The sequence below is a fragment of the Phacochoerus africanus genome, chromosome 11, assembly GCF_016906955.1.
Source record: "Phacochoerus africanus isolate WHEZ1 chromosome 11, ROS_Pafr_v1, whole genome shotgun sequence".
NCBI lineage: Eukaryota > Metazoa > Chordata > Mammalia > Artiodactyla > Suidae > Phacochoerus > Phacochoerus africanus.
Genome location: NC_062554.1, coordinates 9,055,588 through 9,080,037, shown reverse-complemented (window position 1 = coordinate 9,080,037; position 24,450 = coordinate 9,055,588). Strand labels below are relative to the sequence as shown.

General features: G+C 57.6%; 1 protein-coding gene across 2 annotated transcripts in view; it reads left to right on the top strand.

Moving 5' to 3' along the window:
* GDPD5 (glycerophosphodiester phosphodiesterase domain containing 5) overlaps positions 1 to 24,429 on the top strand; it is an 84,027-nt gene extending 59,598 nt beyond the window's left edge. The window contains exons 5-18 of one of the 2 annotated variants that reach the window (XM_047754207.1): positions 911 to 1,004; positions 1,565 to 1,624; positions 7,906 to 8,004; positions 8,311 to 8,404; positions 8,723 to 8,868; positions 14,397 to 14,479; positions 15,520 to 15,670; positions 16,152 to 16,370; positions 16,937 to 17,094; positions 17,301 to 17,448; positions 18,455 to 18,537; positions 19,041 to 19,055; positions 21,186 to 21,298; positions 23,487 to 24,429. In XM_047754207.1, coding sequence (XP_047610163.1) covers positions 911 to 1,004; positions 1,565 to 1,624; positions 7,906 to 8,004; positions 8,311 to 8,404; positions 8,723 to 8,868; positions 14,397 to 14,479; positions 15,520 to 15,670; positions 16,152 to 16,370; positions 16,937 to 17,094; positions 17,301 to 17,448; positions 18,455 to 18,537; positions 19,041 to 19,055; positions 21,186 to 21,298; positions 23,487 to 23,635 — 1,612 coding nt within the window. In that variant the 3' untranslated portion in view covers positions 23,636 to 24,429. The remainder of the gene's footprint in view (positions 1 to 910; positions 1,005 to 1,564; positions 1,625 to 7,905; positions 8,005 to 8,310; positions 8,405 to 8,722; positions 8,869 to 14,396; positions 14,480 to 15,519; positions 15,671 to 16,151; positions 16,371 to 16,936; positions 17,095 to 17,300; positions 17,449 to 18,454; positions 18,538 to 19,040; positions 19,056 to 21,185; positions 21,299 to 23,486) is intronic. The other variant, XM_047754208.1, reaches the window with a different exon arrangement.
* The last annotated feature ends 21 nt before the right edge of the window (positions 24,430 to 24,450 follow it).

The window sequence follows — 24,450 nt, the reverse complement described above, 5'->3', positions numbered from 1 at the left end:
TTCCTCAGGATTTTACGGACCTCAGTAAGTGCCGGTGTGGTAAGAAGCAGCGGATTGAGTACTTAGCACGCGCCTCACCTCGCTCCATCCCCAGACACCCTGGGAAGGGCCCTTAGTTGTCCCCATCCTGTCACTGGGAACCTAGGCTCAGGGAAGCCGGGAATTACATTTTCTCAGCCCAAGACCTCATCTTTTCATGGGTTAACATGGAAATTGAGGTGAATGTCACAATCAGTGGCATCTTAGAGGAGTTCTCGTCGTGAGACGGAAATGAATCAGACTTGGAACCATGAGGTTGCGGGTTCAGTCCCTGGCCTCGCTCGGTGGGTTAAGGATCCGGCGTTGCCGTGAGCTGTGGTGTAGGTTGCAGACATGGCTTGGATCCCACGTTGCTGTGGCTCTGGCGTAGGCCGGTGGCTACAGCTCCAATTTGACCCCTAGCCTGGGAACCTCCATATGCCGCTCAGCAAAAAAAAAAAAAAAAAAAGTTGAAAGCAATCAGTGGCATCTTAGAGTCAGGGGGGCCTGCCCTCTCCACAGAGTCCTGCCAGCCAGGGGATCCGAATCTGTGCCCAGCTCTTCCAAAGCCAGAGCTTTGACCACCACGCGGTGCACACAGATAGAGAAGCAGCAGGGACTCACTGGAAGAGGTCAGCTAGGTTTGGTGCTGGTTACTTCTGGGCAGTAGAATTAGCAGGAACCGTTTCCCTCTTTATGCTTCTTGGCACGCCCAGGTGTCCCCGTGAGTCCTCCCCAGGCAGGCCTGACTGGGCATCAGGGGACAGTGATGTTCTTACTGAGCAGGCAGGGCCTGGTCCCTGAGCCCGGCCTCCTGAGAGCTGAGAGGCGGCGGCCTGAGGGAGCGTCCTGGCCCCAGTGGCATCTGACCCCTGCCCCTTCTCCTCGGCAGGTACCTCTACAACCGCTTGGGCTACTGGAGTGACTGGTCTGTGCCCATTCTCATGGCCACAGCTGCCGCTTTCACGTACGTCGCGGGCCTCCAGGTACGCGGGGCTGGCTCAGAGGGCAGGTGGCTGGTGCTGGGCTGATAGAAGGGGTCTAGGAGGGCAGCCACCTTCGCCCTGGGCCTCTGGGGTTGGTGCCCTCAAGGCGGGATGCACCTTGCGGGGGAGGCCCCCCCATGAGGATGGCCCACAGCTGGGTGCCAGGCACACTTCTTCTCCCAGGAGCTTCTGCTCTGGTCCTGCTGCCAATCCTCCACTCCCGCAGACTCAGGTCAGCCCCCAGGCTGGGTTGGGGGCTCCTTAGGCACGAGGCTCAAGTCCGCTTCAGAATCCTGGGGCCCGTAAGTCCCGAGCCGTCGTTAGACTGCAAGTGCACCAGGGCCCAGTGAGCTCTGGAGAGAAAGGTCCTAGAGCAGGAGCCTCTGGCCTGGAACAGTCTGGGGGAGGCCGGCCTGGGGGGCTGCCCACCACCTGCAGGGAGGGTTTCCTGACTGCCCGAGCTGGGCCGAGAGCGCTGGGGAGCAGGGCGCCTGGGGAAAGGACGGACACCTCCAGGTGACACTTGGTGCCTGACTCTCGCTCTCTGGGGCCCTGTTCAGGTCCTGGCACTGTGTCACATCGCCGTGGGACAGCAGATGAACCTGCACTGGCTGCACAAGGTAAGGGCTGCCTCCGCGGGGGCTCGGGGGAGGGAGGCTGGAGGCTGCAGCAGCAGAGGAGGAGGCTAGAGGCATCTTCCCCCCTGGTCGTGCTTGTAGCTGTGCTGGTAGCTGACGCTGAGAACTCATGGTGGGTCCAGCACGGTTCTCACGGCCTGAACTCTATTAACTCAGGCCTCACAGCAGCCCTATGATGGAGGTGCTGTCAGCATCCCATTTTGCAGTCGGGAAAACTGAGGTACTCAGAGGTTATATAACTTGCTGAAGGTCTCCCCTTAATAAGTGGAGGATCCAGGCCCTAGCCCCGTAGCCGAGCCATTAACCAGCACAGGTCACAGCCCGGCTCTCTGGTCGCTCTGCCTTCAGTCTCTCCTCTTCGGTGAGTTCATTTAAAAACTTGACCCAGTGATACTACCCCGGTTTAAAGCCCTCCCCACCACTTCCATTGCTCCCAGGATGATCCAACCCCCTCACCCAGCATTAAGGCCCTGGGTGACCTGGGCCCTGCGCCATCTCCCAGAAGCTGTCGTGGGATGTCACCCTGAGCTTCTGCTCCCGAGACAGCACGGGCCCTCGCAGCTCGTCTGCCTCATCTCTGCTTCGCCCCTTGGCTCCCGCCCCCCTCTCTCCGTGGCCTCTCTGCCTTCCTGGGTTCTCCTCACCACCTGAGCCAGGCTTCTCGGGCCCCCCATTGCCCGCAGGCTCCCCACCACAGTCCTGGCCTCTTGTCACCCATTTCCATCTGGCCCCCTGACTGCAACCCTCCCCGATCTGGGAGCTCCACGCATGCAGAACTGATGTCCCATCTCCTTGTCCCCAGGGCCCCATGCAGGGCAGGGCCCAAAGCAACGAACCTCCGTGCAGCCCAGAGCCTCGGCTCCCTTGCTCACCGTGCTGCTGACACGTGGCTGGTGCCTGCTCTGCCTGAGGTGCCAGTGGGGACAGGGGTGGCACAGAGCTGGCTGAGAGTGAGCCCCTCCCTCCCTGGGGGCACTGGGCCTTGGAGGGGAGGCTAGGCCACCTCTTTTTTTAGAACCCAACTCAGAGTGGGTGCGCCATGTAGGAGGGGGCAGAAATGTCCGGCAAGAGCCATGAGCCCATGAGATGGTCCAGAGTGACTTGGGGTGGGGGGAGCTCACTTCCAGCCACAAGGACATGGAGCAGGAACCGGAGGGTGGACATGGTGAGTTCCGGTCGGTGCCTTTGGGTGGCTGGGGGTATGGGGGGCGCTGGGGATCTGGAGCTGGGGAGCCAGACCCCGGTGACTGGAATCTTAGAGGGATGAGGAGCCGTGAGCTGCTGCTAGTCCCCTCCCACCTGCCTCCTGCTTGTCACTCTATCCTGCGATCTCCTCTGGGCTTCTGAAGTCCCCTCTGTGAGGGACTTTCATCTCCCAGCTGCAAAGCTGACACTTGAAAGCACCGCACCCTGACACCCCAGTCAGGACTGGCGCGTGCTGCGGCCCCCTTCTCGGGCCCGCCCGGCTCTCAGCAGGCCAGGGCGCACCTGCTTGATCCCAGTGTAGAGGCATCCGGAGGCGCAGAGCCCGCCAGGGGAGTGGGTCAGTGCAGGGCGTCTTCTCCTGGGGGCAGGGGGCTCAGATCCCTTCATCTGCCTGGTGCCAGCTCCCAAGGTGCCAGGCCTGCCATCCTCTCCCCTCTGATGCCTCCCGAGAGATCTCAGCACGAGGAAGGTCGTTCCAGGCTGAGCTGATCCACAGCCAGACCTGCTGCACCAGGAGGGAGGGAGCTTCCTGGGGCTCAGAGGGTTCAAGTCGGGCTGGAAATGCTGGTCTTCCAAGAGTCTACCATTTGGCTCTGAGATTTTAAGGAATCCTTTTTTCGTTTGCGCTGTTTTGTTTTAAGCCATTTTTGACCATTAATACATCAACATGGTTCAAAATGCAAAAGGTCCCCCAAAGGTACAAAATATAAATGTCCCTGTCACCTTTGCAGAGACATTTCAAGCTCCCTCCCCTTGGGCCCATTGAGAGCATCCCCACGGGTGTCCCTCCCTTGTCCCTGCCCTGGGATCCGATCCCTAGTTCCCCAGGTATCCAGCCAGCCCCCCTTGCTTCGAGGTCATTGCCAGGACAGCAGGACAGCTGCTGGGTCCGGGGCGCACTTGGGTAATTTGCAGACCGCCTCCTTGTCACCAACTCACGCTCCCTCAGTAACGGGCCTGTGCCTTTAAAACACCCTCGCCCATGGAGTGTCTGTGGGTTTGTTGACTTTGCCAGTCTGATGGGTGAAAATGGTACCTTGGTATAGTTTTAATTAGCATTTCCCTTATGAGTTAGGTTCGGTGTCTTTCACCTGTTGGAGTCATTTGCGTTTCCTTTTCCATAAACTGTCTTGTCATGTCTTCTGTCCTTTTTTGCTGCGAGATTTACTTTGTGCTTATTAATTTGCAAGAGCCTTTACAGATTTGGAAAAGGAGGCCTTGGGCTGATGAACTGCAGATAATCGTTCCTGGTTTGTGACTCATCTTTTGACCTTGCTTTTGTGTATTTTTGCTGTGGGAATTTTCTTTTTTATCCTTAAGGATTTTTCATTCTTAAGGATTCTGTCGTCTCTTTCATGGCTCCTGGGTTTTGTGGCAGAAAAGTCGTGCCCACTCCAAGATTACCAAAAAATTTCTCTGTAGTATCATTTAGTAATTATATATTTCTACTTTTCTAATACTTAAATGTGTTGTCTTTTTGGAAGTAGTTTTAGGGCACAGCGCGATCTTACTTTGTGCCTTTGAGATGGCTTCCCAGTGTTCCCAACTCTCCATTGAGTAATCCATCCTTTTTCCTCTAATTTGAGATGCCACCTTTATCATACACTAAATATTTTATGTATTTAGATCTGTTTCTAAGCTTTTTATTTACTTCCACTGGTTCTGTACCAGTGCTGCGCTCAGTGCTACAGTCTGATGCTATGTTTTCATCATGACCTTTACCTTGAGGGTCTCTGGTGCCCCTGAGGTTGCGGGGAGGGGGCAGGAGGACAGGGGACAGTGCAGGGAGGGAGCCGGGGGCCGCAGGCCGGGGACTGTGAGTGCGTCGGGCCCTCCCCACCCCCACCTCCATCCTCGCAAAACTCCTGGTTCCCAGAAACCCCTCCCAGGTGAGCCTCCATAGAAGTCCGGGGGCTCTGGACGTGAAGAGGAAGGTTGAAGGGGGCTTGGGGGCTTTGCAGTAAACAAGAGGTTCCCCTGAAATGCCCCCCTTCCTGCCCCACCTACCACCCTTGAATCAGATGCCACCGCTGTGAGGGGCTTTGATCACAACTCCCACCTCCCTAGGCTGTCTCTGTCGACACCTCCAGTGAATCCAGGCTTCCTCCAAACAACTGGCCCAGGCTCCACAGTTCTTCCTGGCGTCTAGCCTCCATCCCGCCAGCTGCGGCTTAGGGAAGCCAGTCATCCTGCGCGTCAGGCAATGGGCCACCACTGTCATTTACTGGGTCACGCATCAGGTGCTTCGCACACCGTATTTCATTAGCACTTTGTGATAATCCTGTTCATTTGATAGTACGCCCACTTTTTTTTTTTTTTTTGTCTTTTTAGGGCCACACCCAAAGTATATGGAGGTTCCCAGGGCTAGGGGTTGCGTCAGAGCTGTAGCTGCCGGCCTACACCACAGCCACAGCCACTCAGGATCCGAGCCGTGTCTGCGACCTGCACCATAGCTCACGGTAACGCTGGATCCCTAACCCACTAAGCGAGGCCAGGGATCGAACCTGGGACCAAACCCGCATCCTCTTAGATACCAGTTAGGTTTGTTAACCTCTGAGCCACGATGGGAACTCCAGTATGCCCACTTTTCAAAATTAAAATTTAAAGTTATTCCTCCAACATTAGGAAGTGTTCCCTGTTGTGGAGCCATGGTGCTCAGCATGCCTCTTAGTATGTTTTCTCATCCGTCTTTCCAACCCCCTTCAGGTAGGCGCCCCCCCAGTTCCAGCTCAGGAGACTCCCTCTGAGAGGTTAGCCACCCCGTTAGGCACAGCCATCCAGGGCCGTGACACGAGCGTGTCCCAGAACCCTGGGCCAGCCATCTGCCATTGGGACCGCAGAAGCCAGATTCCAGCCACCCTCCAAGAGGCCACCCTGTTGGCAGGGCTGGGTTCCCACTCCCCCTGGGTCCCGGCCGCCGGACAGGCTCACTGCCTGGATGGACACCTCCTGTAGCCTCACTCCAGCCCTCCTCTGCCATCGCAAACCACGGGGCCTCCAGCCCAGAAAACCGGCTGCTTTCTCAGAGGACAGCGGGCCGCCCCGGGGCCTTCAGGGTGGGATTGATCCTTTCCCGTCAGATCTGAGGAACGGTGGTCGCGTTAGGGGTCAGCGCTGTTGCGGAGGCTTAAAGCCGCCACGCGGGTGGGGAACTGCACAGACTCAGACCACGCGGTGATGCTGCGGGGCTCGGTGGCTGCTGCCCGAGCAGCTGGGGAACTCACAAAATTCTTCATTGCATTAGGATTCTGGGAAACCGCCTTGATTACACGTCTTTCCACTGGCAGTTAAATACTGTCATAAAACGCTCTCAGAAGCCACCATCCAGAGGGCAGCGGGGGCAGGAGCCCGCGTGTTGGCAGGTGGGGATTCTTAAGGGACAGTTAGGACACGCCGGGGGCTCCCTCCATGGCCGTGTGACCTCCCAGAAGGGGAGGCCTCCAGGCGGGGCAGGATGGCATTGGCTTCTGGATTGGCTCCTCGGAGCTCCGCGACCAAGCACGGCTTGGGGTTCTCTGAGCCGCATTTTCCTATTGTGTCAAATGAAGGTGGGATTTTACGAGAATCAACACCAGGAAAAAAAGGAGTGCCCCCCCCCCCCGGACCCTGGACTCGGCCCCTCCACGCACTCGCATTTCCCTTCTTCCTGCGTCCTCTGGGCCTGCAAGTCCCAGTCCATACGGGCCCCTACCCGTTTCAGCCTTATTAGTGCTGCTTATTGGAACATTCGTGTCCAGGCTGATGGGCTGGAACAACAAATCTCCAAAGGAAAACTTCATCCCAGACAAGAATGAATCTTCCCTGCCTGTCAGGGAACAAAGATGGATCAGCCGCTCTCTGCCCACACAAGCTAGAAACTCAATTTAGAGCTTGTTTGGTTGTTGGAGGGCTCTCAGGATGTGCTGCCTCCAGGAACGGCCCTGTAGGAAGAGAAAGAGGGCAGGGCCCTGCCGGCACCGAGCACAGCTGAGGGCAGGCCCTGGGGAGTCGGGAGGGCAGCGGGCGGCAGCCTTGGCTGGCCTTTAGGAGACGGGCTGTGGAAGGCTTCCTGGTGGAGGTGACCTGAGCTTTACGAGGCAGGCCTGGCAGGGAGGGGAGAATGGGCGGGGTGAGATCCTGGGCACCAGGCGGGGATCCTTGGGGACTGAGTAGCCAGAAACCAGGCATCCCTTAGTTTGGGGAGCATTTGTTTTGTTTTGTTTTTTAGGGCTGCACCTGTGGCATGTGAAGGTTCCAGGCCAGGGGTCCAAGCAGAGCTGTTGCCGCTGGCCTACGGCACAGCCACAGCAACGCAGGATCCAAGCCGCATCCGCGACCTACACTGCAGCTCATGGCAACGCCGGAGCCTTAACCCACGGAGCAAGACCAGGGATCGAATCCGCAACCTCATGGATCCTAGCTGGATTCGCTTCCGCTGCGCTACAACGGGAACTCCTGGGGAGCATCTTATGTTACATATTTCAGATCATGTTTGAGGGAGCCTCTGTCCCCAGAGCTGCTGGTCCTGTGATGGTGCCACCTAGTCTTCCAGCAGAGCTGAGCTCCTCACTTCTTCCCAGAAACCTTACAGGCTGGCAGCCCAGAGGCTCGGGGCTGAGAGCAGGCCTGGTGACAGGACAGGTGTGGGACAGACTCCTCACCTCCCCTCGCTCCAGCCTGGAGACCGGGGGGAAGGCAGGACCGGGTGGCAGCCTCCTGCCTGTGACCTGGGCAGCCTGGGTCTCCTCTTCTGTCGTGCTCGGTGAAGGGGGGCTGGGGGCCCTGGGCGAGGCCTGGAGGCCCCCCCACTTGCCGAGGGTCTTCCCTTCCGGCACCCCAAGCTCGGGGACGTGCGCCCGCTTCACCCAGCTCCAGCCCAGCCTTCTTCAGTTCTCTGGCTGTCCCTTCGCCGGGTCTGCCGCCTTGTCCTGCCTCATCCTGCTTCGAGGGTCTCTTGACCCCCCCCCAGTCACCCCCACCTGCCTCCCCCTCTGCTCTCGCTCTCAGACGCCCTGGGCCCCTCGGGCTGCCCAGGCTCCACTGCTGCCCTGACCCTCCGATGGTTCTTCCCCTTGCAGATAGGGCTGGTGGCCATCCTGGTGGCCACAGTGGTGGCCATGTCAGCCGTGGCCCAGCTGTGGGAGGACGAGTGGGAGGTGCTGCTCATCTCCCTGCAGGTGAGTGGGGGCTCGGGGCTGCTCCCCCAGGACCACGGAATGAGGCAGCACCTTCTGGTCACCCCCCTTTCTCCGGACCAAGATCCAAGAGGGACAGGAAAGGGTTCATGTCACATTAGCAACTCAGGGGCGGGGAGGGCACGACAACCCAGGGCCCCTGGACTCCCAGTTTCCTCCCCTGAAAAATGGAGACACAGGTGCCTGCCCCACGGATAGAGGCCACGAGGACGTTGCTTACCTGGGCATGTTGGTGGCCTGGGCACAGCTGGGAGCCAACGGTCTCTCTTCCCCCGTCCCGCACACAAGGGCACAGCGCCATTCCTGCACGTGGGGGCCCTGGCCGCCGTCACCGCGCTCTCCTGGATCGTGGCAGGACAGTTTGCCCGCGCAGAGCGGTCCTGTAAGTATGACTGGGTGGGACCTGCCCACCTTGTGCTAATGGTACCAAGGCCAGCTTGTCCCCTGCCCCCAGACAGGTCCCGGTGGCCTGGGGATAGAGGGGGTCCTGGCTCAGAGTGGCCTGCGGGTTCCAGAGGTTGCAGCCTCAGCCTTGCCCCTTTCCTCTTCTGTGTGTGAGTTAGACGCTGGATTCTCCTCCCCAGCAAGAATGGGGCTCCCCTTGGCGCAGGGTCCCCCTGGGGCATCTGGGTCCCGACGGGTGGCGGTAGGAGGGGCGGCGTGCCCTCTGCCTGGGGCTCACCGGTGGGCCCGTCCGCAGCCTCCCAGGTGGCCATCCTCAGTACCTTCTTCGCCGTGGTGTTTGCTCTCTACCTGGCCCCTCTCACCATCTCCTCTCCCTGCATCATGGAGAAAAAGGACCTGGGCCCCAAGCCCGCCCTCATCGGCCACCGCGGGGCCCCCATGGTGAGTGCCCCCTGAGGGCCCCAAAGCTGGGCAGAGGGATGGGTGGACCTGCTGTTCCAGGGGAAGACAGGCAGACCTGTCCCCTTGTAGGGAAACGGGTAGAATACCTGTCATGTCAGAGTAACTATGAGTTTTAGCCCTTTGACGTCGGGAGGGGGAGTAACACGCAAAGGTTGGTGCAAAGGCTGGAAGGGGAAGTTGGGACGGGATCAAGTCCTGAAGAGCCTGAAGGCATCTTGCTGGAAAAATTTTTTTTTTATTGACGTATAGTTGATTTACGATGTCCCGTTCGTTTCTGGTGTGCAGCAACGGATGGTTATACGTGTGTATCTTCATCTTCATTGTGGTTTATTACAGGGTTCTGAATGTAGTTTCCCGTGATATAAACTGTGTTTGTAATCCCTTCTATATATGAGTTTGCATCGGCTAGTCCCAGACTCCCAATCTACCCCTCCCTCTGCCCGCCCCCTTGGCACCCACAAGTCTGCTCTTGATGTCTCTGGCTCGTAAATAAGCTCGTTTGTGCCATATTTTAGCTTCCACATGTAAGTGATATTAGATGGTATTTGTCTTTCTCTTTCTGACTTACTTTGCTTCGTATGATCATCTCTAGGTCCATCCATGTAGCTGCAAATGGCACTATTTCATTCTTTTTTATGGCTGAGTAATAGTCCATTGTATATATACCACATCTTCTTTAGCCATTCATCTGTCCATGGTGACTTGGGTTGTTTCATATCTTAGCTATTGTAAATAGTATTACAATTATCGTAATGCTGCTATGAACATAGGGGTGCATGTATCTTTTTGAATTAGAGTTTTGTCCTGATACATGCTTAGGAGGAGGATTGCTGGATCACGTGGTATGGTAACTCTATTTTTAGGTTTTTGATGTTGTTATTGTTTACTGGCTGTGGCATGTGGAAGTTCCCAGGCCAGGGATCAAACCCGAGCCACAGCAGTGACAACACCAGGTCCTTAACCCACTGAGCCACCAGGGAGCTCCCCTTTTCAGGAACTGCCAGTCAAACTGTTCTCCATAGTGGCTGCACCAGTTTACATTCCCACCAACAGTGTAGGAGGGTTCCCTTTTCTCCACACTCTCTTGATCTTGCTGAAAATATTTACTTTTTTCTGAAAGGGCCTGGAAAGATTTAGGAGGGTTTTAGGCCAGAGCCACACTCTGCCTGGCTGTGGGTTAGGAAGGCCCAGGAGAAAGAAAGATGCTGGGTGTGGGGAGTGGGGCAGGGACAAGAACTGGGGTGAGGGAACAGGAAAATCTGCCAGGCTGTGGGGACAGGAGAGCCAGGTGCAGCGCTGAGCCCTCTGCTAAAGGAAAACATTCGTACCAGGGTGAAATGGAGGGGAGGCGGTGTCAGTGCCTGCTCCTCCTCTGCCACCCTTGTGACCCCACAGTAGGCCCTTCCCTCAAGGGGATGTGCTCCAGAGCCAGGCTTCCTGGTCCCTTGGCAATGTGAGAGCCAAAGCCAATACCATCTCTATGCCTGGTTTCTTCACCTTGAACCCTGGGTGATGGGAGTGCCTGCATTGTAGGGCCACGAGAAGCAGGACTTCGCATGTGTGACATGCTCAGATACGAGCCTAGCCTCAGAAAGGAAGAGTCAGACTTTCCTGTTACCTCGGGCAAGCCTTCCCCTTTTCTCTAGACTGGGTTTCCTGACCTGGGAAAGCCTTGAACCTTGTGTCTCAACAGACGCAGTACCACTCATCACCACGAGGGGGCACTTGTGGGCGCCGTGAGAGCTTTTTCTTGTTTGTCATAGTAACTGGGAGTTCTATGGTGTGGCTGAATTTCAGGGTGGTCAAAGGGGCTTCATGAAGAAAGCATTTGAAATGGGAGTTGAGGGAGTTCCCGTTGTGGCACAGCGTGTTACTAACCCGACTAGTATCCACGAGGACACGGGTTCAATCCCTCGCCCCACTCAGTGGGTCAAGGATTGGGCATTGCCATGAGCTGTGGTGTAGGTCACAAATGCGGTTCAGATCCTGCGTTACTGTGACTGTGGTGTAGGCCGGTGGCTACAGCTCCAATTTGACCCCTAACCTGGGAACCTCCATATGCCGCTGGTGCGGCCCTAAAAAGACTAACTGAATAAGTAAAAGGAGATGTTGAGTCGGACAGGGCCATGGACACCCCCATGGTCCTAGCCCCTTGTGTGTGAGGGGTCTTCTTCTGCCCATTTTCTATATAAGGCTCAGAGTCTTATCCACCTGCAAAGGCCACGAGTCAGTGGGGTCTCCAAGAGGCTTTGAAGCCAGAGGGATCCGGATTTAGGGTCCAGCTTTGCCACACGCTACCTGTGTGTCTCAGGGGATCTCTGGGCCTCTCTAAGCCTCGCCTGAGGGCTTTATGAGGGCCAGTTCGAAGCACAGCCTTCCAGGAGACAGGCCCCAGATCAGAGCTGCTCTTCTCTCCCTGACCAGTTACCCGCCCCGCCTGCTCTAGAGGCCCCAGGACAAAAAGGTGTGCGGAGACAGGGAGGGGGGCCAAGGGGAAGGCCTAGGGCGGCCTCACGTGGCTTCCTTTTAGTAGAAAGATTTCAGGCCTTCACAGAAGTGGAAAGAATAGTATAATGAATCCAATACCACCTTCAAATTTATCAGCATTTTACCATTCCTGTTTCATCTGTCTCCCTGTCTTTTTTTTTCCCGCTTCAGTATTTTTTTTTTTTTTAATTGGTTAGGTCTTTTTAGGGCCACACCCATGGCATATGGAGGTTCCCAGGCTAGGGGCTGAATCGGAGCTGTAGCTGCTGGCCTACACCACAGCTCATGGCAACACCAGATCCTTAACCCACTGAGCAAGGCCAGGGATCCGACGTGTGTCCTCATGGTTACTAGTCAGATTCGTTTCCACTGAACCACGATGGGAACTCCCCTGCTTCAACATTTTAAAGCAAATCCCAGACATCATATTAATCTACCCATTCTTACTTCAGGATGTATCACTAACACAGAGACTTTAAAAAAAAAATAGAACCACAACCACAATGCTGCTATTATACCCAACCAAGTGAATAATTCCTTAAAATTATTGAATACAGAATCAATGTTCAGTTTTCCCTTTTTTGTCTCAAAAATTATCTTTTTATAGTTGAACTGTGAAGAACTAAGATCCAGATAGGATCCACATGATGAATCTTCTAAGGAGCTTTGGTCTATTAGAATTCCTTTTTCCCCATATGCTGTTTTATTTATTGAAGAAACTGACTCATTTGTCCTGTAGAATTTCCCCCATTGTGCACTTGGCTGGTTGCACCCAGGGGTGGTTCTTGAGGGGCTGGCGTGGGTGTCTGACACAACGCCTCCCGGTGTCACTGTGAAGGCATGAATACCAGTGTCCACACCTGTGTATACCTGCCTGTGGCAGGCCTGACTCTTAGGTCCGCACATCTGTGTGTGTTAAGCCCAAATGCTCATCCCTGTCTCAGAGACGGTGTCCATGTGCCCTTGGGGGTGTCATTCCTATCTGGGTGGCCTGTGCATATGTGCATACTTTAACATATGGTCAGACTAATCCCAAAGCTGTGGGCTGCCCTCCTGAATCTGTGACACCCCACCCCTGCAACACATCTGAAAATACAACCCCATCTGGGCTTTGGCCTGAGGCAGTAGGAGCCCTCTTTTATTAGGAGACTAGCTCCTAACCCAGGGTGGACCGAGTTTAAAAGCCTTCAGGAGTTCCTGCTGTGGTGCAGTGGGTTAAGAATCTGACTGCAGCAGTGCAGGTCACTGCAGAGGTGTGGGTTTGAGCCCTGGCCTGACACAGTGGTTTAAACGGTCCAGCATTGCTGTAGATGTGGCTTTGTTTCAGTCCCTAGCCTGGGATCCTCTATATGCTGTGGGTGCAGGCATTAAAGAAAAGAGCTTTTGCTCTTCCCAAACACTTTCTCGGCCCCCCCAGGGGTCTCCATAGCCCCCACTGCACTCTCTACCCACAGTTTACTGCTGCTGCTCCCACCCACGTGGCAGGGCCTTGGTACCTAGCAGGTGGATGCCTGGCTGCAGCATTTAGAGGTGATGGGGCAGGACCTCCACCAAGTCCATACCGCCCTCTAGATGCTTCTGTTGGGTCTCTCAAAGCGCACTGTCCAGGAGATGGGGCAGCACATCTGCCAAGGCTGCTGTGTCCCAGGGAAGGGAGAAGAAAGGAGCTCACACCGTGGGCTGCTGACGTCTGTGAGGTCACCTATGAGCTTGATAACATGAGCCTACTGTACAGCTTATGGTCCGGAAAGTGAGGCCATGACCCAGGCTGGTGACTGGGAAGGGGAATTGCTCCTTCTCAGCAATGTGCCAGCCTGCTTCCCAGAGAAGGGGACTGTGTCATATGCTGGGGAGCAGCTTGGCCAGAGAGAGAGAAGATGGGAATAAGAGTGTCTTGGTGGGGATGGGATGAGCCACAGAAACCCTTTCAACCCATCCCTCACTGCCGTAAGGCCGCCCAGTCCCGTCCCATCCTTGGTATGGTGCTGACCCCCAGTGGCAGCCAAGGGTATAGCAGGATCATCAGACCAGACTCCCGTCCCAGAGTGCGCCTAGTCCTATCCCATCCTTGGTATGGTGCTGACCCCCAGTGGCAGCCAAGGGCATAGCAGGATCATCCGAGCAGACAACTAGGGAGGGAGTCTCAAAACCCCAACTCCTCCAACTTGAAGGACCGTCAGAGAACAGTGAATGCATCCCCCGGGGGCAAGTGGGGAACTGAGGCCCGCAGAATAAAGAGATGTACTGAGTCACAAAACGAGTTAATGGCAGAGTCAGGAATAGAACCAGGATTTTCTTATATGCTATAGGGTACCAGTTGTCATTTATTAAGCATTTACTGTGGATTAGGCAAGGTGCTAGGGGCTTTTAATCCTTCTAATAGTCCAGGAAATGGTTATGTCATATGTGTATAAATGAGGAAACTGGTCACCCCACTGAAACTGTCATGCCATCTATCCCCCCACTCCCTTGGAGTTTCCACCTGGACACGGAGACTAACCAAGAGAAAAGGTGGCATTCAGCCCAAAGACTGTATGGAGGAAAAAGACCTTAACCACTCGCCCCCCACATACCTACATATCAACACTAACCACCCCTGCTTCTCTCCCGCTGCCAAAAAAAAAGAAACCTGAGGGAGCTTCTGCTGTGGCGTAAGGATCTGCAGCATCTTGGGAGCACTGGGTTGTGGGTTTGATCCCCGGCCCAGCATGGTAGGTTAAGGGGTCTGGCATTGCTGCAGTTGCAGCTTAGTTTGCAGCCGTGGCTTGGATCTGATCCTTAGCCTGGGAGTTCCATATGCCGCAGGGCAGGAAAAACAACAAAAAAACCCACAATCCTATGAGGCAGGCAGATTTAACACATCAGGACACTGAGCTTCAGAGACGCTGCGTGGGACCCAGGGCCCCACAGCGTCTGCCTGGAGGCCTGGGAATCACAACTTGCCTACCTCAGCTGAACATGGCTGGGAAGGGTACATCAGCGAAAGCTCAGCTCTCCCCTCACCACACCTTCCTCCTTAGCTGGCCCCGGAGCACACGCTGATGTCCTTCAGGAAGGCCCTAGAGCAGAAGCTGTACGGACTGCAGGCGGATGTCACCATCAGGTAGGTGTGGGGTTTGGGAGGACAGCACCCTTCCCCTTCCTCAGTGCATCTGCATCCAGGTCTCTGCTGGAGAAACCTCTGGTCCCAGAGCCTTGGAGACGGGAGAGTGGAGGCTTGGATTATCCACTAAATCTTGTGCCAAACTCCAGGATATAAAAGAGGAACTTGAACTCTTGGTTCAAGCGGAGTGGAGGTAGGGACCTGGAGTCCTGTCACAGATCCACTTAATGGAAAGGCCAGATCTACAAGGCTCCGTGGGTGGCAGATAAACACCCCGAAGAGGGAAATGGGCAAACTGCAGTGACAGATTCACTGTGACGCCAATTCTATTTTTAAGGACCACCTAGAAGCTATTTATACATTTTCTACACGTCGATTTAGGTGTATTTGTATGAAGGGCAACAAGAATCCACACCAATCTGAAACAGTCTCTCGAGGGGGGCGGGGGGGCGGGGCAGGGTCCTGAGCAAGAGAACTGGAGTGTGAGGACACCACTGCCCTGGTGGATGTTATACAGAATTGCCTATTGATCAAAACTTACAGCAGATGGTAGAAAGATGCCTTGAGGAAGGGGAGCAGAGGTGCCTTTTAATGTGTCTCTAGAGCACCTTGCGGGGGTACTGCAGCCCCAGCGGTGGGGTAGACCTCGATGACAGCAGGGTGGGATTTGGCAAAGGGGCCTGCATCTGCACTCTTCTCATTGCACATCTCATGGCGCTGACTGGGTTCTAAGCCAGGTTCCGCCACCTACTGGCTAGTGGGCCTGAGTGAGACACCCCATCCCCAGCCTGTTTCCTGATCATCAAATGAGCATCCACCTCCCAAGGTGGCTACAACAGGCTGCACCCTCGCTGCTCGGCAGTCCCCAGGACCCCCAAGGGAGAGCCAGAGGGCGTCTGCCAGCCCCCGGCCTCCCTATGCAGACAGGAACCTGAGGCTGGAAGGGGGGCAGGGCCTGCGGGGTCCCTTGGTGGCTGGGGAGGAGGGGCCGGGGACGGGAGGATCTGGGTGGGCAGTGCCGAGGCCCCGCTCTCCCGCAGCCTGGACGGCGTGCCCTTCCTCATGCATGACGCCACCCTGCGGCGCACCACCAACGTGGAGGAGCTGTTCCCGGAGCTCGCTCGCAGGCCCGCCTCCATGCTCAACTGGACCATCCTGCAGAGGCTCAACGCCGGCCAGTGGTTCCTGAAGGTCTGGCAGCCCCTGTCACAGCCCTAGGCCTGGAAAGCAGGGGCCGGCACCCCCTGGAGAGGGGCAGGGGCAGCCATCAGCTGAGGTGACCCCCCACCCCCACCCCACCCCGCTGAGCTTCCTTGAGGCTCTTGCCACTGCAGCCCAGATGGGGTTGTCACTGCTTGTTCTGGTTCGGGTGATGATTAGTAGTTAACAGGTAAAAACCGTTCACACTGTAAAACTCCCAAGGCGGCTGGGTCTCTGGTTTGAAATGCTGCGGAAGGAGAAACCTCCTGGGGTCTGATGTGGGGGGTAAGCAGGCTGGAAGAGAGGTTGGGGTGGGCTCCCCTTAGCCCCCACAGGCCATAGCCTTCCACGGCCTGACTTGCACACACCAGCAGCCACTGGCAGCTCAGGGCTCTCCAGCTTCCACAGCCAGGAAGGCCGGCAGTGCCCGTGGGACTGGTGAGGCAGCCACGTGTGTCCCTGTCTCTGCCAGACGGACCCCTTTTGGACGGCCAGCTCCCTGTCACCCTCTGACCAGAGGGAGGCCCAAAACCAGTCCATCTGCAGCCTCGTGGAGCTCTTGGAGTTGGCCAAGGGCAACGCCACGCTGCTGCTCAACCTGCGCGACCCGCCGCGGGAGCACCCCTACCGGGGCAGCTTCGTCAACGTCACGCTGGAGGCCCTGCTGCGTTCAGGCTTCCCCCAGCACCAGGTGAGGCGCGCAGCCCAGTCCCGCCCTGCCCGGGAGCCCACCCTGCCCCACGGGGGCGCCCGGGCTGCCAGGGTCCAGTTCCAGCAATGCTCTCCAGACCTCAAAATGAGGGCAGCATCCCCCTCGGCTCCCTGACAGGGTCACTGTGAGGACAGGAGAGGAACAAGAGTCCCTTAAAATGTACAAAGGGCAGGAGCAGGGATGAGGGTCCCTGATTCCAGGAGCTCGGAACCTCTGTGAAGTGCTGCCCACCTCCTCGTGGAGTAGCATCTGGGGATCAGAGGAACCACCTATGACAGCGCTCTAGAGGCGGTGGCAGTGACGGTGCGCAGGGGTCGTCAGTTTTGTCTGATCAGGGTCTGGAGGGAAACCTCCTGAGGTGTTGCCAGAGCAATAACCACCTTGGCTGGGACTGAGTCCCCCTTCCCCGGGAGCCATTTATTACCTGTAAGCTTTCACTGCGTGCCAGGTCCCGTGCCCTTCACCCCTCCAGGCACTCTACCAAGGGGAGACCCCCACCCCATTTCCCAGAGGAGGAATCTGAGCTGCTCCTCTCCTGCCTGCAGGTCCTGTGGCTGCCCAACAGGCAGAGGCCCTTGGTGCGGAAGGTGGCTCCTGGCTTCCAGCAGACGTCCGGCTCCAAGGAGGCGGCTGCCACCCTTCGGAAAGGCCACATCCAGGGCCTGAACCTGCGCTACACGCAGGTGTCCCGCCAGGAGCTCAGGTGCCAGCCCCGCCTTGCCCGAATTCGCCCAGACAAATAAGCCCAAGGGCTCAGGGGTCACAGAGAAGAGGTGGAGAGCGTCAGGCACACCTGGGCTTGGCCCTCTGGGAGCAGCTGTGAGCCTGGTGCACGAGGCTGCGAAGGGCTGTGCTTTGCAGGCGCCCCCCAGCTCGGGGGCCAGCCAACCCCTGTCCCTGCCCCCACAGGGACTACGCCTCCTGGAACCTGAGCGTGAACCTCTACACAGTCAATGCCCCCTGGCTCTTCTCCCTGCTGTGGTGCGCAGGAGTCCCCTCCGTCACCTCTGACAACTCCCACACCCTGTCGCAGGTGCCTGTCCCCCTCTGGATCATGGTGAGTGGGGCTGCATGGAGCCGCCTGAGGCTTCTAGGGTGGGGGGAGGCTCCATGCCTGGGGTGTTCTTTGGTGAGGCCTCAGGAGTGCCTGGGGGGACAGCTCGAGGCGGGAGGAGAACGTTCCTGGCCTCTGATGTCTGCACGAGGGTGGGAGGAACATGAGCCTGAGCCACACGGGGGAAGCATCAAGGGCCCTAGAAAAGTAAGCAGCTACAGGCGTTCTTCTGGTTTGGGAGATTCTTGCATTTTGTTTTAAAGGAAGGTAAGGCGCTGGGAAAAGAGGGCACAGAAAGAACAGGAAACCTTAAAATCTGCTCAGAACAGGAAACCTTAAAATCTGCTCAGAGAGAACAGCCAGTACAAGTTTTTGTTGGCTGACTGAGCACCTGCAGGCAGGACCGAGCTCCAGTCCCAGCCAAGGGGCCTAGGGAGCCCTCGCCCTCCCTCTTGTGCTCCCGCTGCCACTTCCCTGGTGTCACAGAAGGTGGATGACTAAGGTGACACCAGCGTCAGTGAGTCAGATCTTCCATCCCCCTGCCCACTGTCCTTTCAAACCTTCAAAGGCTCAGCCTGGAATGAGATGAAATAACTGCCTGGCAGCAGGAGCTAGGAGGACACTCGGATTTTCAGGTCACAGGAGCGGACCAACAGCACAAAGTGCCTCTGGCCCGCCCCGCCCTCCTCCACGGCTTACCAGTGATCGAGGGGGACTGGCTGCTCTGCCCTCCTGGGTCCCTCTCTGTGGTCCCCTGGATGTTGGCTCTTGCTTTAAGCCTCTTCAAGCACATAACCCTCCAGGCTACACACACCTCATCTACTCGGAACACTGCACAGACCTCTCCATTCTGTGTGCCCATGCACGCACACAGCAAGCAGAGCCCACTCCTACTAAATAGAATCTCAAGCCGCCAAGCCCCCTGCAGGTCTTCCTGCCTAGGGACCCTCGGTCTGGAGCCCTGGTCCGGCCATGACTGAAAGCTGGCCACGGGCCCGTCTATCCACAGCCCCCAGACGAGTACTGCCTCATGTGGGTCACCGCCGACCTGATCTCCTTCGCCCTCATCGTGGGCATCTTCGTGCTCCAGAAGTGAGTAGGCCCTGACCGCCTTCCGGGGCCTTCCCAGCCTGCGACAGGCCAGCCCCCGTCCCCACTAGGTGAACCTTACGAGCCCTCGGCTGGCAGACGTCCTGACCAGCCTGCCCTGTTCCAGGAGAAGGGGGCCTCCCGCTGTCCCTGAGCCAGAGTCCAGCGGCTTCTGGAATGAGCACCCACAAAGCCCAGAGCCAAGCTGGGTCGGGATCTGCTGTGTGGACTTGGGCGAGTTTTGGCTCCTCTCTGGGCTCAGCTCCCCACCTGTCACCCAGGGCGTGGGTTCCAGCAGCATGGTTGGCCGTGCTGGGCTGGGGGCCGCAGGGCGGGTGGACTGGTCCCGGGGAGGTTGTAGGGCCAGGCCGGGTTGCCCAGCCCAGCCTCAAGTGGCGGCCGGGGTTTTGCCCTTGACTGACGTTCTCTCTCTGTCCCGTCCCGCTCTGATCCGACGCATGTCCCTCCTCTCTCCCCCCCCTCTGCTGCACTCTGGCATCTCACAGCTATCACTTGATCAGGTAATTCCGGTGTGGTCTTCCTCCGCCTGCTCCTCTCGCCCTCTTCCTCACCACCCTTCCACTTCGATCTGAACGCCTGCCTTGCGCAGAGCGGGGGGCCAGGGTCACACCCCCAACCTCCCTGCCTGAAGCCCCACGCTCCCCTTGCAGTCCCCCCTTCTCTCTTCCCATCTCGCTGTGCGTGTCCTTCTGCTCCCTCTTCCTCCTGCAGATGGGAACAGGCATTTCCTTCGCAGGGTGCTGACCTGGCCCCTCTTGGCACCAGCGTCTCCTTCCGGAGAGGGGGCTCTGCCTGGCACCACCACGCCCAGTCTGGCGCTCGGGGAAGGTCTTCCCCCTGCGCTGTGTGCAGCCTCCAAGTTCTGTCTCTCTTGGCCCACCTGCTGCCCTCCCCTCATCACTGTTTATCTTCCCGTCCCTCTCATCTCTTCCACTGTCTCTGACCCCCCACCCCACCCCCTCTGCACAGCCTCCCCTGCTTTCCCCGGGGAAGGGCCCCCAGTGGTCGAGCTTCCTGTCCAGGATGTATGTCGCTGCAGAGCCCCAGGCCTGACTGTCCTCCAGGGCTCAATGTTAACTTCCAAGAGGAGACCTAGGTCTCAGGGATCCTAGTGCCCTGGGCCCTCCTGGGTCAGACACCTTTACTGACCAGCTTCCAGGAGAGGGACGCTATGCTCCCTGACCGTGGGACTGAGCCCAGTGAATGGCTGTTTACCTGGTCCTTCCCCAGCCTCTCACAGGCAGATGTCCACACGTGCTGGCTGGAGCTGTGCTGGGCCTGCAGTAAGGAGTCAGGCCTTCCTGCCCAGAGTCCCAGGGCGCTCCATGGACATGCTGTCAGGGCAGCATCCTTGTCTCCTGGGGGTCAGGCAAGGCCTAGAGGAGGAGAGGACTTGGGGGAGAGGGAAGATGATTGCCCTGTGGGCCTCATTTTTCCGTCCATTAACTCAACGAATACTCACAGCCCCCACCACAAGCAGGCCCTGGGGTCAGTGCTGGAGACATGGTGCTAAACAAGAGACCCCAGCACTATCCTCAAGGATGCGTAGGGCAGCCAGCCCAGCCAGAACACAGGCTGCCTTTCCCTCCGCCTCCCGCTCTCCCCTTGTCTGTCGGCTCTGTCCATCCACCTGTCTGCCTGTCCATCTGTCTGTCCATTTCTGCTGCGCTCATCACATCTGGAAACAACTGATTTCTCACAGCGTCTAGCAGGGCTTAGGGCGCTGAAGGGCTGTTTTTGTTTCCAAGCAGATCCCCACTTCCCTGAGTGGGGGTTGGGGTGGGGAGCCAGTGAATCCTTTTGTCTAGCTTGCAGGAAAAGTCTATGTTCAGAGGCCAGAAATCTGGAGCTAATCAGATGAACTCTTAACAGCAAAAACTGTGCCCTGGGCTGGGCAAAGAAACCTGAGTCCAGCCAGCTCTCCTGGTGGCTGTATGCCCCGTGCAGCCCTGCCTCTCAGCCCACTTGATCCATCTGGCCCCCCTCTGCCCCGGCCATTAGCGGGGTCATACTGCAGCCTGTGTCTCCTGTTAGGGTGTTTCCCACTCTTCCAGGGCTGCTGGAACAGAGCAGCAGCGCCCCCACCCCCACCCTACCCCCCCAGGTCACTCCAGCAGCCTTGCCCTCTGCACCCATGAAGATAAGCTCCCAGCCGTCCCACCACCCCACCCCCAGCTTTCCTTCACCTCCTCACTGAGGTTCCTCATGGCTTCACTCAGCCTGGTCCTGGTGGTGGAGCTGCAGGCAGCATCAGCTGGACTCCTTGCGATTGGTTTGTACCACAGGGTGGGTCATCGGAGTCATGCCTGCTAAGCCCCCGCCTCCAGTCTGTTCTATGCAGAGTGTGCCAGGTGTAGGACTGGGGGCACTGAACCCAACTCACAACTCCAAACCATCTTCTTGACCGAGGGGAGTAGATCGAGGGTTCTGGAGGGAAGCTGGCAGGAGAGCCCTGGCTGAGAGTCAGCAGACTCTGCTGCTGCCCTTCCCTGGGCCTCAGTTTCCCTGTCTGTACAGTCAGAGTCCTGCTGGTCTCTCAGGCCAAATCCAGAGAGATGGTGGAAGTGGGCAGGATCCCTCCTGCAGGGAAGGGTGGGAAGGACCTGATGCCCACGGGGCTGTCTCTGCAGGTGGCGCCTGGGTGGCATACGTAGCTACAACCCTGAGCAGATCATGCTGAGCGCCGCGGTGCACCGGACCAGCCGGGACGTCAGCATCATGAAGGAGAAGCTCATCTTCTCAGGTATGCGACCCCGCAGCCAGGCTGAGGCCGGCTCTGAACCCCGTGGCACACAGGGAGGGACGTGGCACAGACAAGCACATACCCACCTGGCTTCATGCCCGCAGCAGCACATGTACACACATGGTGACTTCATCCCTGCTTGCTGCCGTCCCGTGTTCATGTTCCCGGTCTGATGGAGGATGGAGCAGGCAACTGCATAAGCAAATACGTGGAAAATGAGGTGTCACCAGAGTGCTGACAGAGGGGTGCTGAGCCAGAGTGGGGTACGAGAGCTCCCTGGGGCAGTGAGGAAGGAAGGGTATCCCTGGCAGGAAGAGCATGTGTTTAGAGGGAGCACTGCTTGCTGGGCCCTGAGAACTCTAAACGTGGGCTGACTCACTCCGGGATGGAGCTGGGAGGGCACCTGGACCTCAAGTGTGTGGTCAGGAGCTCGGGCTTTGTTCTGAGAGCAGAAGAGGATCACAGGTAAATGTGTCTTTGTGACAGTAGGGCTATAACAAAGTACCACAAACTGGGTGGCTTAAGAACAGAAATGTGACTGTGAAGAGGCCATAAGCAGGGCTGGCAGGGCTGTGAGGGGAGACCTGGTCCTGGCCGCTCCCCTTGGTTTACAGGTGCATCTCTGCATCCAAGCTTCCCCCTCCATCCTCTTCGTAAGGAGACCAGTCATTCTGGACCAGGGCCACCCTGAGACCCTCGTCTTAACTACATACATCTGCAGTGCTCTTATTTCCAAAGAAGATCACACCCCGAAGTGCTTGGCTTAGGACTTCAGTATACAGATTCACAGGGGCAACACAGTTCAACCCCCGATGAGTGTGGCGTGTGGCCTAGAAGGGAGGCAAGGAAACCACTAATTCAGGTGACAGATACGGGCATGGAAACAGGAGAATGGAGAGAGATTTAGGAGCCAGGTGGACCTGGATTCAAATCCCGCCTCATCCCTCGGGCTGTGGAACCAGAGCACATCACCTACCTCCCTTGGCGCTGCTGGCTCCCCTCACGGCGTGCTTGTCAGGTCAGTGCCACACCTGGCCTAGAGAGGCGCCAGGTAAAGCCGGCTTGGATGAACCAGAGCCCAGCGGGGGTGGCTGTGGCTTTAGTGGGACCAGCTCCAAGGACTGCGTGAATAGCCATTCGTTCATTTACTCCTTTATTTATTCCTTCCTTCAACAGATGTATGCCGGGGGCTCTTCTAGGTGCTTAGGATCCACAGATTCTTGCCTTTGGGGCTTAATTCCTCCTACCCTTCTCAGAAAACCTCCTCCTCCCGGGAGCCTTCCCTGAACACTGAAGCTGGCGTGGAGTGCCTCCCCTGGCGTCCCACAGCACTCTGGTGACACTGGGGAGCTCCTGGAAGAAGGGGCCAGCCCAGGGCACTGGGGGTCCCCGGGCTCCTGCACTATGCCAGGCCCAGAAAAGTCAGGAGGGGCGGGCAGAATGCATGGAAGGCAGCATCTCGGCCTGGCAGGTTCTATCCTCATCCTCCCCTCCAGCCCTACAGTGCCAAAGGCCACTGACCTAGCACCTTCTAAGTGCTGGCCCTTAGGAGACAGTTCAGGCTCACCCCTTGCCTACTCAGGGTTGAGAGGTCCTCTCGAGGTACCCTCGGCCCACCAGGCATCCTGAATCCCCTGGGGTGGACCCGGCTGCCCTCAGCAGACCTTTTCCAAGCCTCTGCTGTGTGACCAGCCCTGTTCCAGCGACCCAGACACATGCTTAGATCTCATCCCTGTCCTTGAAATGCTCTAACCAGTGGGGGCCATAGGCAGCTGACAGTTTGGGGTGTGATGGGACCAGGAGGAGGGTGGCCATGAGGAGGCCCCATCCCAGCTTGGAGACTCAGGGAAGGCTGCAATAACAGAGATAAGAAGAATTCAGCCAAATTTTAAGAAAAGGAGGTGTTACGGGGAGGTCACTTCCAGGAGACAGGCCCGTGTGTGCAGAGCCCCGAGAAGGGTAAGCACGTGGGAGCCAAGCCCAAGAGGGCACAGATGGGGGTTTTTGGCCAGAAGCTGAAGCGCGGTCAGTGTGTGCAGAGCCTGAGGAGGGCCTTGAATGCCAAGCTCAATACCCAACTTGAACCCAGTGCTCTCATCAGCCACCAAGCCCTTCCCACGGCATCTGCCAGGCAGCCTTGCCCACCCGTCCCCTCCTGCACTCATTTTGCCTCCTTCTGGCCCAACAGAGATCAGTGACGGCATGGAGGTCTCCGACGAGCTCTCTGTGTGCTCAGATCACAGTTACGACACGTATGCCAACAGCACCACTGCCCCTGTGGCCCCCCGAGGGAGGAGCAGCCGCACCAAGACCCTCACAGGCCTGGGTGGGCATTAGCTGAAGACCTGTCTGTCCAGCCTGTACCTCGCGTGGAGACCAGGGAAGCCCAGAGAGCTGGCAGGAGTGCGCTGGGAGCTGGCTCCACGGCCTTCTCATTGGCTCCAGCCCCTTGTCAGCCACGGCCTCTCTCGGAGGGAGCTCCCTTCTCCAGCCTCTCAGGTACCCCTGCAGGCCTGGGGTGCCTTCTTCTGGGAAGTCTGAGGCCTGGTCCTCTCCTCCCATCCTGACCTGGAAGCTCTGAGGGGTCAATGGGCAATGCCGTGCCCCATGGCAATGAGGGAAATGAAGCCTGAGTGCGCCCCTGAGCGTCTGTCCTTCTGTGCTGCAAAGAAACGACTTCCTGTTTCTCCCACCTCAAGGGCGTTGGCTGAGCCTCTGCCCAAGCAGCTCTGCTCACCTGTCAGGTGAAAGCGCAAGGAAGCTCGGCCCAGGAGGAACCTGCTGCGTGGGAAGACACTCCTCCTCTCCCCTGGCCAGCCTCCGCCACCACTGGCCCTGCCCCAGGAGAGGGCCTGAGCCATGTCCCAGGAGCAGCTGGAGATGGCCAGAAGAGCAGACTCAGGGCTGCTGGATCTCACACCCAAGTGTCCAGCAGGCCTCTGGGACAAACTGGCCTGGAGGCCCAGGAGGTCCACAGACTGACACGACCTCAGGTTCCCACATCAGTGGCCAAGGGCAGGAGCCCCCAGGGAAGAGGTTCAGGCATGGTCAAGGGTGGGCGTATGGCCAGAGGCCCACAGTGAAGGGCGTCTGAGGAGCCTTGGCCAAGGTGATTAAAGCTGCCACCTTGACATGTGTCATCTCTGCATTGT